This window comes from Lynx rufus, unplaced genomic scaffold (genome assembly GCF_022079265.1).
Source record: "Lynx rufus isolate CCGP_SWC_20201006 ecotype Redwood Valley unplaced genomic scaffold, mLynRuf1.p SCAF_12, whole genome shotgun sequence".
NCBI classification, from domain to species: domain Eukaryota; kingdom Metazoa; phylum Chordata; class Mammalia; order Carnivora; family Felidae; genus Lynx; species Lynx rufus.
In genome coordinates this window covers 42,666,123-42,681,414 of record NW_025814826.1, presented here as the reverse complement: position 1 = coordinate 42,681,414, position 15,292 = coordinate 42,666,123, and the positions used below count along the sequence as shown (strand labels likewise).

The window sequence follows — 15,292 nt, the reverse complement described above, 5'->3', positions numbered from 1 at the left end:
AGAGAGAGAGAGAGAGAGAGAGAATGCAAGCAGGGGATGGGCAGAGAGAGGGAGACACAGAATCCGAAGCAGGCTCTAGGCTCTGAGCTGTCAGCACAGATCCCAATGCAGGGCTCAGACTCACAAACTGTGAGATCATGACCTGAGCCGAAGTCGGATACTTAACTGATTCAGCCATCCAGGCGCCCCTTCAATTTTTTTAAATTCATAACTAACCCAGACCGAAACAACAGCAACAACAGCAACAAACACAAACAACCACAAATAAAGATTTCTGCCCTCCAACCTATGCCACCACTGGCTGTGCTTGTAGCTCTCTACCTTCCTTTACCACCAATATCATTACAAACATTGTCTTACTCCCTGCCTTCTCCGCGTCTTAATTACCAAAGCAGTGAACTCTTAGTATTCATTTTAATTGAACTCTCTCTGGCATTTAACACTGCTGATAGGATACAGCTTTCTTTGAATGCGCTTTTGCCTCTGAGTTCTGAGGCTCCGTGGATTCTGGTGTTTGCTTTTCTTCTCGATTCATACACGGTCTCTGGATGCATCCTTTTGTCTGGGGCTTACAATAGCAAGCCCTTGGCTACAAGCACGACTAGCTGCTGAGTGGACTTCTACACGTGCTATCCCGCAGGCGTAGCAAATTCATCGCGTACAAAAGTAGATTCATGAGTATATTCAAAGCCACCCCTCTTCCTATGTACTCTTTCCTTTCCCTTTCTTTTATTTCCCGCTTCCAACTATTCTCCAAGTTCTCTGCCCTTTACTTTCAATCTCTTCTTCCATTACTTTTGTTCAAACCCTCACCATCTCCTGTTTGCTACAGTTATCTTCTCTAGCTTTTCCTCCCTCTAGGAACCCAGGGCTGCAATCCATTCCCCATGGAGCTGCCCTGATGGGTTTATTAAATCCTTTCCTCTTTTTCTTTTCCTAAAACTCTTCGGTGGGCCTCTAGTGCTGACATGATAAAGTCTGAATTTCTTAGAGTGGCACATGAACTAATGGTTCTCCTAAGCATATCAATCGAGGCTTTTCATTCAAGCAGTTCTCCGTTTCTCTCTGCCCAGAATCTTTTTTTTCACCATTTTTATTACTTTTATAACATTTTGTCTTACTCAAATCAAGGATAATGTACTCCATGAAGTCGTCCCTGATCTATCATCTTGCCACTCCTTTAAAACGTATGATTTGCTCATGTTTGCCATCCCAGGCCAAATTTGTATTATGCTACACATTACACATTAGTGCAGTGCAGTTTTCATGTCTATCTCTCTTCTAGCTCACATATCACCTACGAGCCTTATCCTTAAGACCCAATGTAGCACCTGATATATCCACAGGTATTATAGTTAGTGTTATTTGTAATGAGCAAATGAACTGAGTGCCGTAGACTCTGAGTAGCTGCTTATGGAAGTAAAGGAATCCTGAAAGAACTTATCAGGTTACAGGAAATCCTCCATACTTTTTGGCATAAAATTGTATATTGAATTAAAAAAAATTTTTTTAACGTTTATTGCTGATAGACAGAGCATGAGGAGGAGGGGGCAGAGAGGGAGACACAGAATCCGAAGCAGGCTCCAGGCTCTGAGCTGTCAGCACAGAGCCCGACTGGGGCGTGAACCCACAAACTGCGAGATCATGACCTGAGCTGAAGTCGGAGGCTTAACTGACTGAGCCACCCAGGTGCCCCTTATATATTGAATTTTCTTAAAGTTTTAAACTTACGTTCTTTAGTTATGACTAACTCATAAAATAATAATTCTGCATGACAATAATGATTGCCATGATTTTTGTGGTAAAAATTGAATATAGTAAATGCACTAAAATAAAATTTTAAGGAGAAATGTAGCAAATTCCAGATTAAATTCTTTTAGTGAAAATACGTTTTTAGAAACTCTTGATTTGTAAACTTAAACAAGGAGTAGTTTTCACTTGGACATATAACTGTGCTGTATTTGGAGAGACTGGAAAGAGAAAAAAAGAAATCCAGTGAAGTGTCACTGTTGTCTAAGAACAACAAAGGAAAGGTAAAGCCAGACTTTATACAATACTAATGGATTCTCATATTTTCAGCAGTGGCATAAGAAGATTAATATACCTTTCTACCCTCTCATCTCTACCACTTTCTGAGAATCTAGGCATATGTGAGTACCTGTTTGGGAAAAAAAAAATTGACAAAAAAAATTTCTAAAGTACTAATGTGTTATTTATACTGCCAAGTCATAAAGGCATATTAGGAAAAGTGTTCCTGAATGTATCCAATATTATTAACACATTTTATCACATTTCACAATTTCTTAGATGCCCCTTTTAAAAAAAATTAACATCTCTGTAATTGGTATGTATCTCACAACCAATGGCTATCACAGATTATTGGCAACGTTTTTGCTTGAGACACAAAATAATGGTGACTCTTAAAATCAGTGGTGTCCTAATTTCAGGAAATATAGTAGAAATTAGATTGGTGACATAGCAGGTTCAATAATGGATTAAAAAGTTTTAAAAAAGGTAAATTTATATTTATGATATGAAATAAGTGGTTGATTTGGATTTGACAGTTTGAATGGCCCCCCTCCCCCCCGCCAACACACCATTCTATATAACACAAGAATTACCATTATTTTTACTCTGGTAATAATTAAGCATATGGAAAATCATACTTGTACTTAATGCTACACCTTATTTGACTTGGCATCCTATATGCTTAGGTTTGAAATTTTTCTGCTTTTTGAATAATTCAAGTCAAGTTTATTTTAACCTTGGTTAAATAAACTTGTGGTGCTATCAAAAAAGCATAAAAGAAGAGACTCAATTATAATGCAAATTCTTAAAAATAACTGCAAACTTCACTGATCATAGACATTTTTCAAATTTCTCAGCCAAATTACTGAAAAGCATTTTACCAGTTTATCTGAAAATGTGTGGCTGTATGCACACAATAGATGCTACCAGATTTTCTTACCCTAGTAATGGAGATTAATGATACACGGGCTGGCCTGTTTTTCAGTAAGTAGGAAAAAATTGAAATTCAATGGATATTCCTGCTCTAGTGAATTCCTCACTATAGCAGTGACTCTTACCACTGATTCCAGTACACGTCTCTCTCCTACTCCAATCCAAGGAAGACTATATTTATCAACATATTATTTTCAGCTCAACAAAGAATTTTATGTTGGTAACTTCCATAGATTTTTTAATCTGTATGTTTAAATAAAAATATTTATATGACTAGGATTTGTTTTTCTACAAAATAACGGTATCATAGCAAATAGTGTTTGGATTGGAGATTGCATACAAAATATTTATATTCTATGAGAAGTATTAAAGTTAAAGGTCTTCCAAAAATATTTCCCTAATACTCTGATAAATTATATTTTTATATCATTAATTCCTGTGATTTAAAGATAACCTCCCAGTTCAAATTAGAAGAAGGAAACATTATCACCTACTAATGTCTTAACATTGATTATTTTGGAGGAAAGTCATATTGGCAAATGTAAGCTTTAGAAATTAGTGACATTCGGGGCGCCTGGGTGGCGCAGTCGGTTAAGCGTCCGACTTCAGCCAGGTCACGATCTCGCGGTCCGTGAGTTCGAGCCCCGCGTCGGGCTCTGGGCTGATGGCTCAGAGCCTGGAGCCTGTTTCCCATTCTGTGTCTCCCTCTCTCTCTGGCCCTCCCCCGTTCATGCTCTGTCTCTCTCTCTGTCCCAAAAATAAATAAACGTTGAAAAAAAAATTAAAAAAAAAAAAGAAATTAGTGACATTAGAACATAAAATTTATTCTAGACCAAAGCATGAAGGAAACAGGTGCTGCACTCACGTTAGAGTAGGAGAAAATGTGCTTACTATACTTCAAAAAAACATTGCAACTCCTTAACCATGAAGCAAAGTTTTCTGACCCCAAATCTCAAATATTTTATGAACACGTCTCATTCAATCAAGTCCTATATTCTCCATCTTCTGCAACTGACTTTCTAAGCCTTAAAAACAAAAGTATTCCCAGGGCACCTGGGTGACTCAGTCGGTTGAGCGTCCTACTCTTGTTGGTTCAGGTCATGATCTCACAGTTGGTGAGTTTGAGCCCTGCATCTGGCTGTGCACTGACAGTATGGAGCCTGCTTGAGATTCTCTCTCACCATCTCTCTCTGCCCTTCTCCCATTCATGATCTCTCTAAATAAATAAATACATAAACTTAAAAAAAAAAAAAGCTTTCCCCCACCACAAGAACAACAAGCAGCTCATATTTAGTGACATCCCCTTTCATACACATCTAAGAAAACCATTTTTCCCCTATCATAACAGATGAACAACAGAAGAAACTCTAATCTTGAGGGACCTCCCTCTAGCTCAAACTTGCAAAAATAAAACCTCTCCCATACCAGATCTCTCATTTCCCAGAACCTGTTACAACCCTCCCCATGATATTCTCAGAAATGTTTCTTCTGTTTGAAATATTCTTTCGCTCAACCTACCTTGTCCTATCACTTTTAATTTACTAATGTCAGTCCTTCAGACAAATCTTGACTTTATTCAGAACAGTGCTCCTCATTATGTGTCTTGACATACTAGATGCTTATTTGTATCATGATATAGTTAAACATCTGTCTTTTCTGCTACAAAGTAAGTTCTATGAGGGTTTCAACACTGGATCTCTAATGACTAGTAAATAATAAGGATTTAACAAATATTTGTGAAATGAATCAATTTGTGTGTGTGTGTGTGTGTGTGTGTGTGTGTGTTTAATCAGAGCATACTATTATCTGTCTCTAGCCACTTTAAATATCTTAGTATACATTCTCTACCAAGGTACCCAGTTAAGCAAAAATATTAATTCTTTGTATTAAAATGAGCCTGTAGCTTTATTTTTATTAAGATAAATGTTTCTCTTATATTTGTTCCATCATATACACAATTTATTACAGCACCTGCCTGAAAACCCTGGCATTGCCCTGATGTAGTAAGCCACAGACTTGGGTTTGTTCAGTGAAAGCTGCATATTCTCCATAAATGTCACTATGACTGGATGATAATGACAATTTTTCAACTCACTTGGATGTCTAGGACTTCCTTTACTCAAATTGTTCTTTCCCGTGTAGCTGATGTTTTTTGTTTATATAACCTTGTCTTGCTAGAATCATCTAACCATGTTTCTTCTCTCTTAGTGCTAGCTGTTCTGCTAGTCCTCCCCACCACCCTCCCCGCCTGCCAAGTGATTCTAACATTTAAGAATGTTCAAACACAGTTTGCTGATAGTTATATCTTCTCATTTTTAAGTATGTTTTGTGAAAACGTCCTGTGATATTCATGTCATATACAATAAAAATGTTGTAGTTACCGTATTTTTTCTGGATATTTATGAACATTATAGCCACAATTGTTATTTGTGAGGATTATCGCTAGTACTTCAATGTGACGTTATTTCCAATGTTCCATTACACCATCACAGCCACCCGATGCTGGGAAGAATAGAAAAATATAATTCCATATCAAGTTATTTGCGCCTTTGTTTGGGTCCTGAAATCACATCCACCGGAGCTAGGGGTGGTGTTTACCTCTAGTAACAATGGCAGTTATAAAGGCTGAGTGTGAGACCATGGCAAAGGGCCAGGAGTTCAGGATAGCTGAACTGCATGGTCCATGGGAAAGAACGGTGGGTAATAGCTAGAAAGTCAGACTGGATTCACAGTATAAATGGCCTTGTATGATGATATTCTGTGAACTTTGATTTGCTGGTGGTGAGTACATTTGAGGCACAAAGTACAAGATCAGATTTGCATTTGCAAAATATCATCGTGTCAGCTTATTACACAACAGAGATAGAAGCATGTTCATTGCTAGACAGGCATATGGTCAAACTGTGCAAAGTTTGTTGTTAATTTCAACATTAGATCCCTTTCAATTCCAGTTGGCAAACAAGAGGGCTGTAGGAGGAGAGCTTGTACAGGGCAAATATTAGTTCTACACTGGCTACTTGTAAGCCAGTTTTGGGGATATTTGAAATTCAAAGATAAAATCAAAGATGAGACCACATGTAAAAATAATTTTTTTATTAATCACCTAGCTCCTAGAGTTTAGTATTGTGGTTAAATGAATTCCTCTTTTTATCCTTTATTTTATCAAGACTCATTGAAAAATAATAGATTTGTTCACATTCTTGTATATGTAAGTGGAACATTCTGAACTGATTCTCATTTTTTATGTTTTAAGATCTTCCTTTGGTATGAGACAATCATTCTGAACATTAATAATTATCTATAATGGAATACAGATGTATACTTTGTAAGTGGGGTCAACATGTTCTGATCTCTGGGACAGACCCCAGCCCACATAAAATAAACCTCTTAGTTTTTAATGGAATGTCCTTAAATAGCCTGTGCAATAGTTAAAGAATAAAGAAAAAAGTGACCTTGCATACCAATTTATCTAGAATAGTCTCAGTCTCTACCTGTTGTGTGGGATAATCATTAATAGTGCCTCCTGTCATACTAAAGAAGTATTTTGACCTGAGAGAGAAAATATATACTTATAATTTTAACACCATGGGCAAAGGCAGATGTAAATCGCAGTGTAAATCCGAGCTCTGATACACACTGTTTGATTTTAGCAAGAAAGCTCGCTTTGGTGTCTCCATCTCTAAAACTAGAGAAAATAAGTTTTAGCTTGCAGAGTTGTGAGACAAAAAATGCATAATTGGCTTCATGGGTATGAAACCTATGTAGTCACACAGGGCTCTATGCTAAGATGTGTCCCATGCTTGATTTAATGCTTTATTGGTCTCCTGAAATGCTCAGGACATTTTCAACAAGGGGGAGTGTACTTTCATTTTGCTCTGGTCCCACAGTTTATATTCAGTCCTGATTAAATGAGAAAGATACTAACTTAATCCAAATTTTCTAACTTAATTCTTCCATTCTGGTTTAAGTCCTGATTTCATATCACCAACCAGAAAATCATGTATAGCCATTTAAACCAACTGAAATATTAAAAATATCACAGAAGCAGATTATTTTTCATATAAAAGCAAATCTCCATTAAATTATATAATATAGATCCAACAATGTTTATGGCAGAAGGCACTTACCACATATTCAAATGTTGAGAACTTAGCAATAAATTATTAGTATATTTTCATGGGTAATGAAGTAACTTATTGCTTTGCTTTTGGGGCGAGCCGGGAGGTTGTTTTGTTCAGTTTACACAAGTTGTTAAAATAATTTTAATATTATAAATGATTCTCCAAAATTATGAAGAGTCCTCTGGCTTTTTACACACATAAATGTCTTTCTACACCTGGATAGTCACCCTGGGACAATGTAAGTATCCTAAGCTCTTTTTCTGTATATAAAGCATAATTAATGCTACTGTTAGTATTTACACTTAAATATTCATAATGATAGCTTTAATTTTTGAGCTCTTATTGTATGCCAGCACCGTGCTAAATACTCTACTTGCATTTTCTAGGTATGTTATCAACTCACACATACAAACAAAATATCCTCCTGAGGAAGGTGTTATTATTTTCATTGTAATGATGACTATATTGAATCATGGAGAATAAATAACTTTCCACAGCCGTATGGATAGAATATAGAACTTAATTTTGAAAACAAAATCTCTGAATTTTAAAGCCTGAGCTCTTAGTCAATGTATCAGTGTTTTGCAAGCTGGCATCCAAGAATGTATTCTCAGAAATCCATGATTCTATAATAATTTAAACTGTGTATTCTCTAACAGATAATCTAACTGATAAAAACATACGTGTATTCTGCATCATCTGTGTGGTCTGATACATCTGTCGTTATGCCCCCACAACTATACCTAATTTCTAATAAGCTAAGAAGAAGGAAATGAGACTGGTTTAAAATGGGAATGATTCTTTCCCACTAAGTAAAGGACACGTGGCATCATAGTGTACTATACAGATGAAGTTTCTCCACAGTCTAGAGAGGGATGAGGGAGAATTGAATCATCACACAGCATAGTGTATTTAAAGGCATAGCAAACTCCAAAAGTCTGTACGCTAGCAGCTGGCTCCTTATCCCCATTGCCAAGGGCGACTTAATTTCAGAAAAATGAAATCTTATGCCACATTAGACACATGGTGCTATTTTAAGTTGTATTGTTTTAGTAGTTTTATTCCCATATTTTTAAACGTGTTTTGGTATTATATGTGTGTACAACTGAAAGCATAAGCACATATCTATTTTGTGTTAGAACATGCTTAAGTTGCATTAAAATAAAAACAATTTAAATCAATATTAGGAGTTATTAAGTTTTTTTTTTTTCCTTTTACTTTAAAAAGAACTTGTTGGAGCTCTGTTGGGTGGCAGTTCTTCATGTGACTGGTTGATTGTTAGCATCACATCATTAGTTTTTATTATTATTTCATACTATGTTGTTATATTGACTGCTCCATTTTCATCATTTTCATTTTCTCATTAGCCTTTTTTTCTTTTGCCTTATTTTTGTTAATGTTTAAGCATTTGAAAGTTAAAGCAATTCATTATACTTCAGTTTGCTATATAATTCCTATGATTATTTTCATGAATCATTACTTTAAAAATCTTATTTCTGGAACATAATGATTTGCTTTCTTTTCTTGCTAAGATAAACCTTTGAAAAACAGAACTCTCCCTGACCTCTGGTATAATAATATGAAGCAAGTTATTAGATCTGAAAGAAAACTGAGTTCAATGAATTTCTGAGACATAAGGAATATGTTTGGGAATTTATAAGGACTTGTTTGGTTTTGGAACATTACCACAAACCTTTTTAAAGTAATAAATTAAAATTAAATCTTGAAAAAAAAGTGGAGAATTCTAAGTAGTTAGACACGTCCTCAATTTTTGTTAAATGAAAACAGGAGGGTTAGCAGTAGCATACACTGATTATGAAAATGCCTTAATTTATTTTATTTTTTAAGTTGGGAGAGGTAATCCATTTTTTAAACGTGCCAGTTTGCTGCAGTTATTGATTAGTGGATTCTACCCATTATATCAGTTTTCAAAGGCAATGTCGTATTTATTTCCCTTTTTGTTACTGAAGTTCTTGGATCAGGAGAAGGCTGACTATGGGAAGGGAAAAGGGTCAAATTCAGAAACAGTTATGAAAAAATCAGATAAGAATCATTCTAAAATAAAATTGATCACTCTATTTTTTATACTTTAAAAGAAATAAATTATAAATCTAAAGGTAATCAATTAATCAGAGATCTACAAATTAAAAGGCATCCTGAAAATCTTTTGCTTTCATCTTTTTCCACGCTATCCTTTCATCCTAGGGGCGGGAGGACAATACTGAAACTATCATATATTTCTGTTTATGTACAAGTGTCCTGTCCGTGGACAGTCATTTCTTCTTCCTATATATTATTTGAGGGAATGAATCATCCGCAACACACAGCCATTCTGTACATCACTTTTCTGTCAAGCTGTAGTTAAATTAAAATGCATTAACACTTCCATACATTACATTACTTGAAAATGATAATACCTTCTATTAAACTGTACTTCCATATTCTGTTTTACCTGCAGCTGAATGTGGTGCATCTGCAACAAATAATGAAGGGATTTTGCTCTCTCCGAATTATCCACTCAACTATGAAAACAACCACGAATGCATTTATAGTATTCAGGTTCAAGCAGGAAAGGGGATCAATATTTCAGCCAGAACATTTCATTTAGCACAAGGAGATGTTCTTAAGGTAGGTGAACTCAACTTATACTTAGATCATTTTTAGTCATTAAGTATACATTAATATGTATATATATGTGAATATTGGTATAATTACCCATAAGCTGATTCTGTCATTCATAGATTTAAATTAGATATTATTTTCCATTTTCCTATTATCATTTTCATTGAGGTAAGTGTTATGTTTCCAATGTTTATTTATAATACATACGCCTTTACTTTATGATACATAAATTTTAATGTTTCAGTAACACCAAAATAAGGACATTTTCATGTAGGGGCGCCTGGGTGGCGCAGTCGGTTAAGCGTCCGACTTCAGCCAGGTCACGATCTCGCGGTCCGGGAGTTCGAGCCCCGCGTCAGGCTCTGGGCTGATGGCTCGGAGCCTGGAGCCTGTTTCCGATTCTGTGTCTCCCTCTCTCTCTGCCCCTCCCCCGTTCATGCTCTGTCTCTCTCTGTCCTAAAAATAAATAAAAACGTTGTAAAAAAAAAAATTAAAAAAAAAGGACATTTTCATGTCAAATATCTTATATTCAACTATATATATATTTGACATATATATGTCATATATATATGTTATATATATATAACATAATATGGGAATGGTCATTTCTTTAAGAAATATAATGATGATTTATTTTTCTTTGGTATCTATAAAGTAACTTGGTTATCTCTGTTGACACATGGAGAGTTTTTGCCTTTATGACTACAAAAAATTTATATCTAATAGGTACATAAAAATAATGACTTACTATCTATAAATTACTTAAGAAAAGTATATTTTGTTAATAATAAACTTTTTGAGTGAAATGTATTAATTTATTTTAAAAAGTTGAAATAGTCAAATACCCTATTTTTAAAAGATACAATTTTAGGAAAATATTTCCATAGTTGCTGATTCATATTTCACAAAGTAAATGCTTTGTAAATATAATTTATATTCAGAAGTAGAATAACAACAAACACTTCTATAAAATTACATTTAAATTTTTTTTTAAATAATTGCATACATGTTTCTTCATTGTCAAGATTCCCTTACCTGGTAAGAAATTCAACATAATTCTGTTTTCACAGATTTTAAAAAATAAAAAAAATAAATAACATTTCAGGTTGGCAGGGGTAGGGGATTCTTGTTTAAGCAGTGATTTTAAGACTGTTGATTATTCTTTTCTCTTAAAAAATATAACTGGGGGCGCCTGGGTGGCGCAGTCGGTTAAGCGTCCGACTTCAGCCAGGTCACGATCTCACGGTCTGTGAGTTCGAGCCCCGCGTCGGGCTCTGGGCTGATGGCTCAGAGCCTGGAGCCTGTTTCCGATTCTGTGTCTCCCTCTCTCTCTGCCCCTCCCCCATTCAGCTCTGTCTCTCTCTGTCCCAAAAATAAATAAACGTTGAAAAAAAAAATATAACTGTGATGACAATCGATGGTTTTCTAATACAGACAGCACTATGTGCTTGTAAGATCTGTATGGACATGGGAAATTTCTCTACAGTACGCCTAGATGCATACAGCTTTACCATTCATTTAAGGCCATTCCTGTTTTTTACACTTTTCCCCAACAGGCAACAGAAATTGACTTTATCATCTCTTCAACCTCCTTTATGTTTATGGTTTGGATTCTCCTGCTAAAATAAGTTTTATTTGCTAAAGTCAACATCGAGATTAATGGGATGCCTAAATGTAGAACTGATTTTCCTTTTTACAGGCTAAGTATGGGAAAAATAAGTCATTGATCAGAGGTATACGGCTAGCCACTAACCTGTATCACACAAGCAACGATGATAAACATATATTTATAAGTTCACAGCTAAGAAGTGCTTCCTCACGCCTCCCACTATCCTTCCTCAAATATTTCTTTGCTCTCTGTGATGCTTGAAAAGTAGCCAGTACTTTTCCGTACCGGGTGATGTTTATTAATTGGAAAATTCATTTGGGATAGCAGGTGATGGCTTAAGAAAAATGGCCCTAATGTGTTCATCTGAGTGATTTCTGACTAATCTCCTATTTATTTGGAATAAGGTTACATTCACTTGTTACCCATGGACAACTAGTTCAAAGTAATCCCATGGACAACTAGTTCAAAGATACCTACTACACAGGCACAGTTAGGCACACACAGGCAGACACATGCACCCTCCAAAGGATGGATGATTCATTCTCAAAGACTGAGGAGCCCAAAGTCCTCTCAGGATGCAGGGTCATTTGCCTCCCTGCAAACCAGTTCATGAGAGTCCATCCCCATTCTAGCACTTTCCAACATGACACCTAGTGCAGTCAGCTCTTCCTCCATTCAGACTAGGAAAGAAGAAATAAGTAAAACAAACAGCCCATCATAGAAAACAAACAAACAAACAAACAAACATTGTTTTTCTTTATATGGGAGAACTGGCTATATTCTTTGGAATAACATTCTCTTGTAGTCTTTATATGAGTATAATGTTTAGAAAAGGTTTTTTTTTTCTGGTTTCGCTTACTGTATAGTATCACTGTATTGAATTCTGACTAAAACTAAAACAGCGACAACAATAAAAACATGAGTGTGTATTGAATTTATCTATAGCTACACACACACACACACACACACACACACACACACACACACACTTTCCTCTCTGAGAGTGCACCATCCAGACTGATGCCCACCTATCTACGCACTCTCTTTTCCCCTACCTCTTCTTACCATAAACTACTTTACTTATTTATAACCAAATAAATAGTTACGTCAAATGTAGACGATCATATGACTCCTCTAGGTAGTTTATTTCGGACACGACTACCAAATTTTCTAATTCAGTAGATCTGGGGAAAACTCTTTCAGTTGCTCTGTACCTGGAATTGTGGATTTTTATAAAGTTCCTCAGATTATCTGATAACCATAAGGTTTGGGAATTATGAATATATCCTTCCTTGGTTCTATTGCTTTCAATGGGTAAGAATACTGAACTTCTCAAACCTTCACTCAAAATATGTAGCTTAATTAATTCTTTCAACTAACATTTATAGGAGATGTTTATTACATGTTCCCTCTAAACAATCAACAATGAACAGTTCCCACTGTCAGTCTGATAAGACAAAGCTGAATTGCAATCAGAAGTACTACGTCCGTTTTGTTGTTGTAATGTTTATTTCCAGAAAAAGATTGAGCACTATGTTCTGATAAGGGGATAAAACAGGGACAAAATTCAAGACAATATTGTTACCTCAGTCAGTATTGTGTAGTTTTATATAAAAAAAAGATTTATATATTATGTCAAATTTGACAGAATGGATAATTATGGAGAAGAGCCAGTAAAATACCTTAAAATTCGTTTTGAGAGTCTGAAAGAATGGGTTAAGAGAACTGATGTCCTATTTATGAGAAACTAGATAGTTAAAGGACTTGATTAATCACACTAATAACATTCTTTTAGAAGTATGATAAGAACATTATTAAAATGCTCTTTTTCCAAGATGTATTATTTTCAAGCTTATTTTCTAACCCATGTGCTAGTCTTTGGGGATACTACTTGTGAGAACCTATTGGTAAATTTTTAGAAATTTTGTGAACTGGTTGTTAAGCATGGCGATTATTAAAAATTAAATTAAATTAGATTACAATTATATTACAATTAAGTTATATTAAAAACAAAAGTAACAAATACAACTTTCATTTCCTAATTATTTTACTACTTTTATTATTATGCGTTTTGTTTTAGGTTAGTTACATATATTGTATCTCTTTGGTGAATATACTATGTGAGGGTGCCTGCCCATCCTTTCCCAACTCTGCACAGAGATATCACATCAATAGCTTGATATTGGCAATACTAGGAATAGTTACACTGCAGAAATGGACAAACATTAAAGGTCTTGACTTGATCTATTGCTCTGCTCATAGTCTATACTTAAGTGAGAATAGGTTGTGTCTGGAGCCATTCTATTGTAAATAATGCAAAAAATATGGAGAAATCATATTTTCTAGAATTAAAAAAACAATTATTTAATTTAGCTGAGAAGTTGCTCCGATCATTTACAAATACGAGTTTCTGATATAACGTTGTTTTTGCATTGCTTTACTCTGATCTTATTAACATAAAAAAATCAAGCAATATTCATTTAGGAACCACTTGTGTTTGTCAGTTCCAATTATAAGTTGCTGATACAAAATTTGGCAAAAAAACACCAAAAGCATTCTGTAAGATTCAATTAGCTCTATGGAATTTACAGTAATGAATATTGTATATTTTATTACCATTTGTAAGTTGCATGCTATAACATCCCTTAAATCAGGGATTCACAAACGACAGTCAGTTGGTCAAATTGTGCTTGCCACCCATCTCTGTAAATAAAATTTTACCCGGAGAAAGCCATGTTTATTCATTTACATATTGTCCATGGCTATTTTTGTACTTCAATGGCAGTATTGAGTAGTTATCCCCCCCCATCTAAAATATTTTCTAATTCTTTTTAGAAAAAATTTGTCAACCTCTCTTTGTATTAGTATACGTTATTAAAAGAACATATGGGTGGATATATATATTCAACAAATTTGTTTGAGTGCTGGTTGCTAAATATTTTCTAGTACACCAGTGATCTCTTGGGTCCACCACACATATCTGTCAATCAAGTCTGCCTGTTCACTGGCAATCCTTTGTTATCTCTCCCTTCAAAGGCACTCTCTAAATATTTATTCATTCTTTCCCATACTGAGTATAACAGAAGTGAAATGATTTGTAACAGGCCATACGGCTTTAAAGGTAGAACTGGGACTTTAACTTTGTTATAAAACTGCAAATCTAAAACCCTGAAAAGCTCACCCTTCATTGTGTCCCAGACTCCTTCACTAAAATATATTAGCTCCTATAATTGAGTACATGTGATATAGCTATTGCAAAGATGTACATAGTTTAATACAAACAAAAATTCTCTGTTCGTTTCATTTTATTTTGGAGAGGATGTAAGATTTAGAATATTATCCTTTTTGATGAACCATTGTAAAAATTATTCTTTCTTTTTATTTTTTTTAATTTTTCAAATGTTTTTATTTATTTTTGAGACAGAGAGAGACAGAGCATGAGCAGGGGAGGGGCAGAGAGAGAGGGAGACACAGAATGTGAAGCAGGCTCCAGGCTCTGAGCTGTCAGCACAGAGCCTGATGTGGGGCTCGAGCTCACAACTGTGAGATCATGACCTGAGCTGAAGTCGGACGCTTAACCAACTTAGCCACCCAGGCGCCCCTTTCTTTTTATTTTTTATTCAAACTTTGACATCTCACTCACGTTATCAGAAAAAAAAAAAAGTTTAAGTTTCCAAATCAACCTTTAAACAAGTGGCCAAAAATAAAATTCTAATATCCACGAGCAGGGATAATTTAAGGCTTGAATGATTATACACATGTACATGTGTAACTTTTCTCTTTTAATTTTATTTTCTATGTACTTTCTGCTCTTGGGTTCAGATAACATCTGACTTGCTAATTGACTGAAGGAATGACTGAGAATATGCCTTCTAATTATGCATTTATTATAAACAACAGTTTTGAGTGTTGATAAGCAATTCATTATAAAAGGGTTTGACCTTCCAGATCCAGGAGGGTCTCTACACCAAAACTAATT

The 15,292-nt window shown here is 35.1% G+C and overlaps 1 protein-coding gene across 2 annotated transcripts in view; it reads left to right on the top strand.

The window, feature by feature from the left end:
- CSMD3 (CUB and Sushi multiple domains 3) overlaps positions 1-15,292 on the top strand; it is a 1,257,946-nt gene that overhangs the window by 905,330 nt on the left and 337,324 nt on the right. For both annotated transcript variants that reach the window (XM_047073797.1, XM_047073796.1), the window contains one exon: positions 9,541-9,710. In XM_047073797.1, the coding sequence (XP_046929753.1) occupies positions 9,541-9,710 (170 nt within the window). The remainder of the gene's footprint in view (positions 1-9,540; positions 9,711-15,292) is intronic.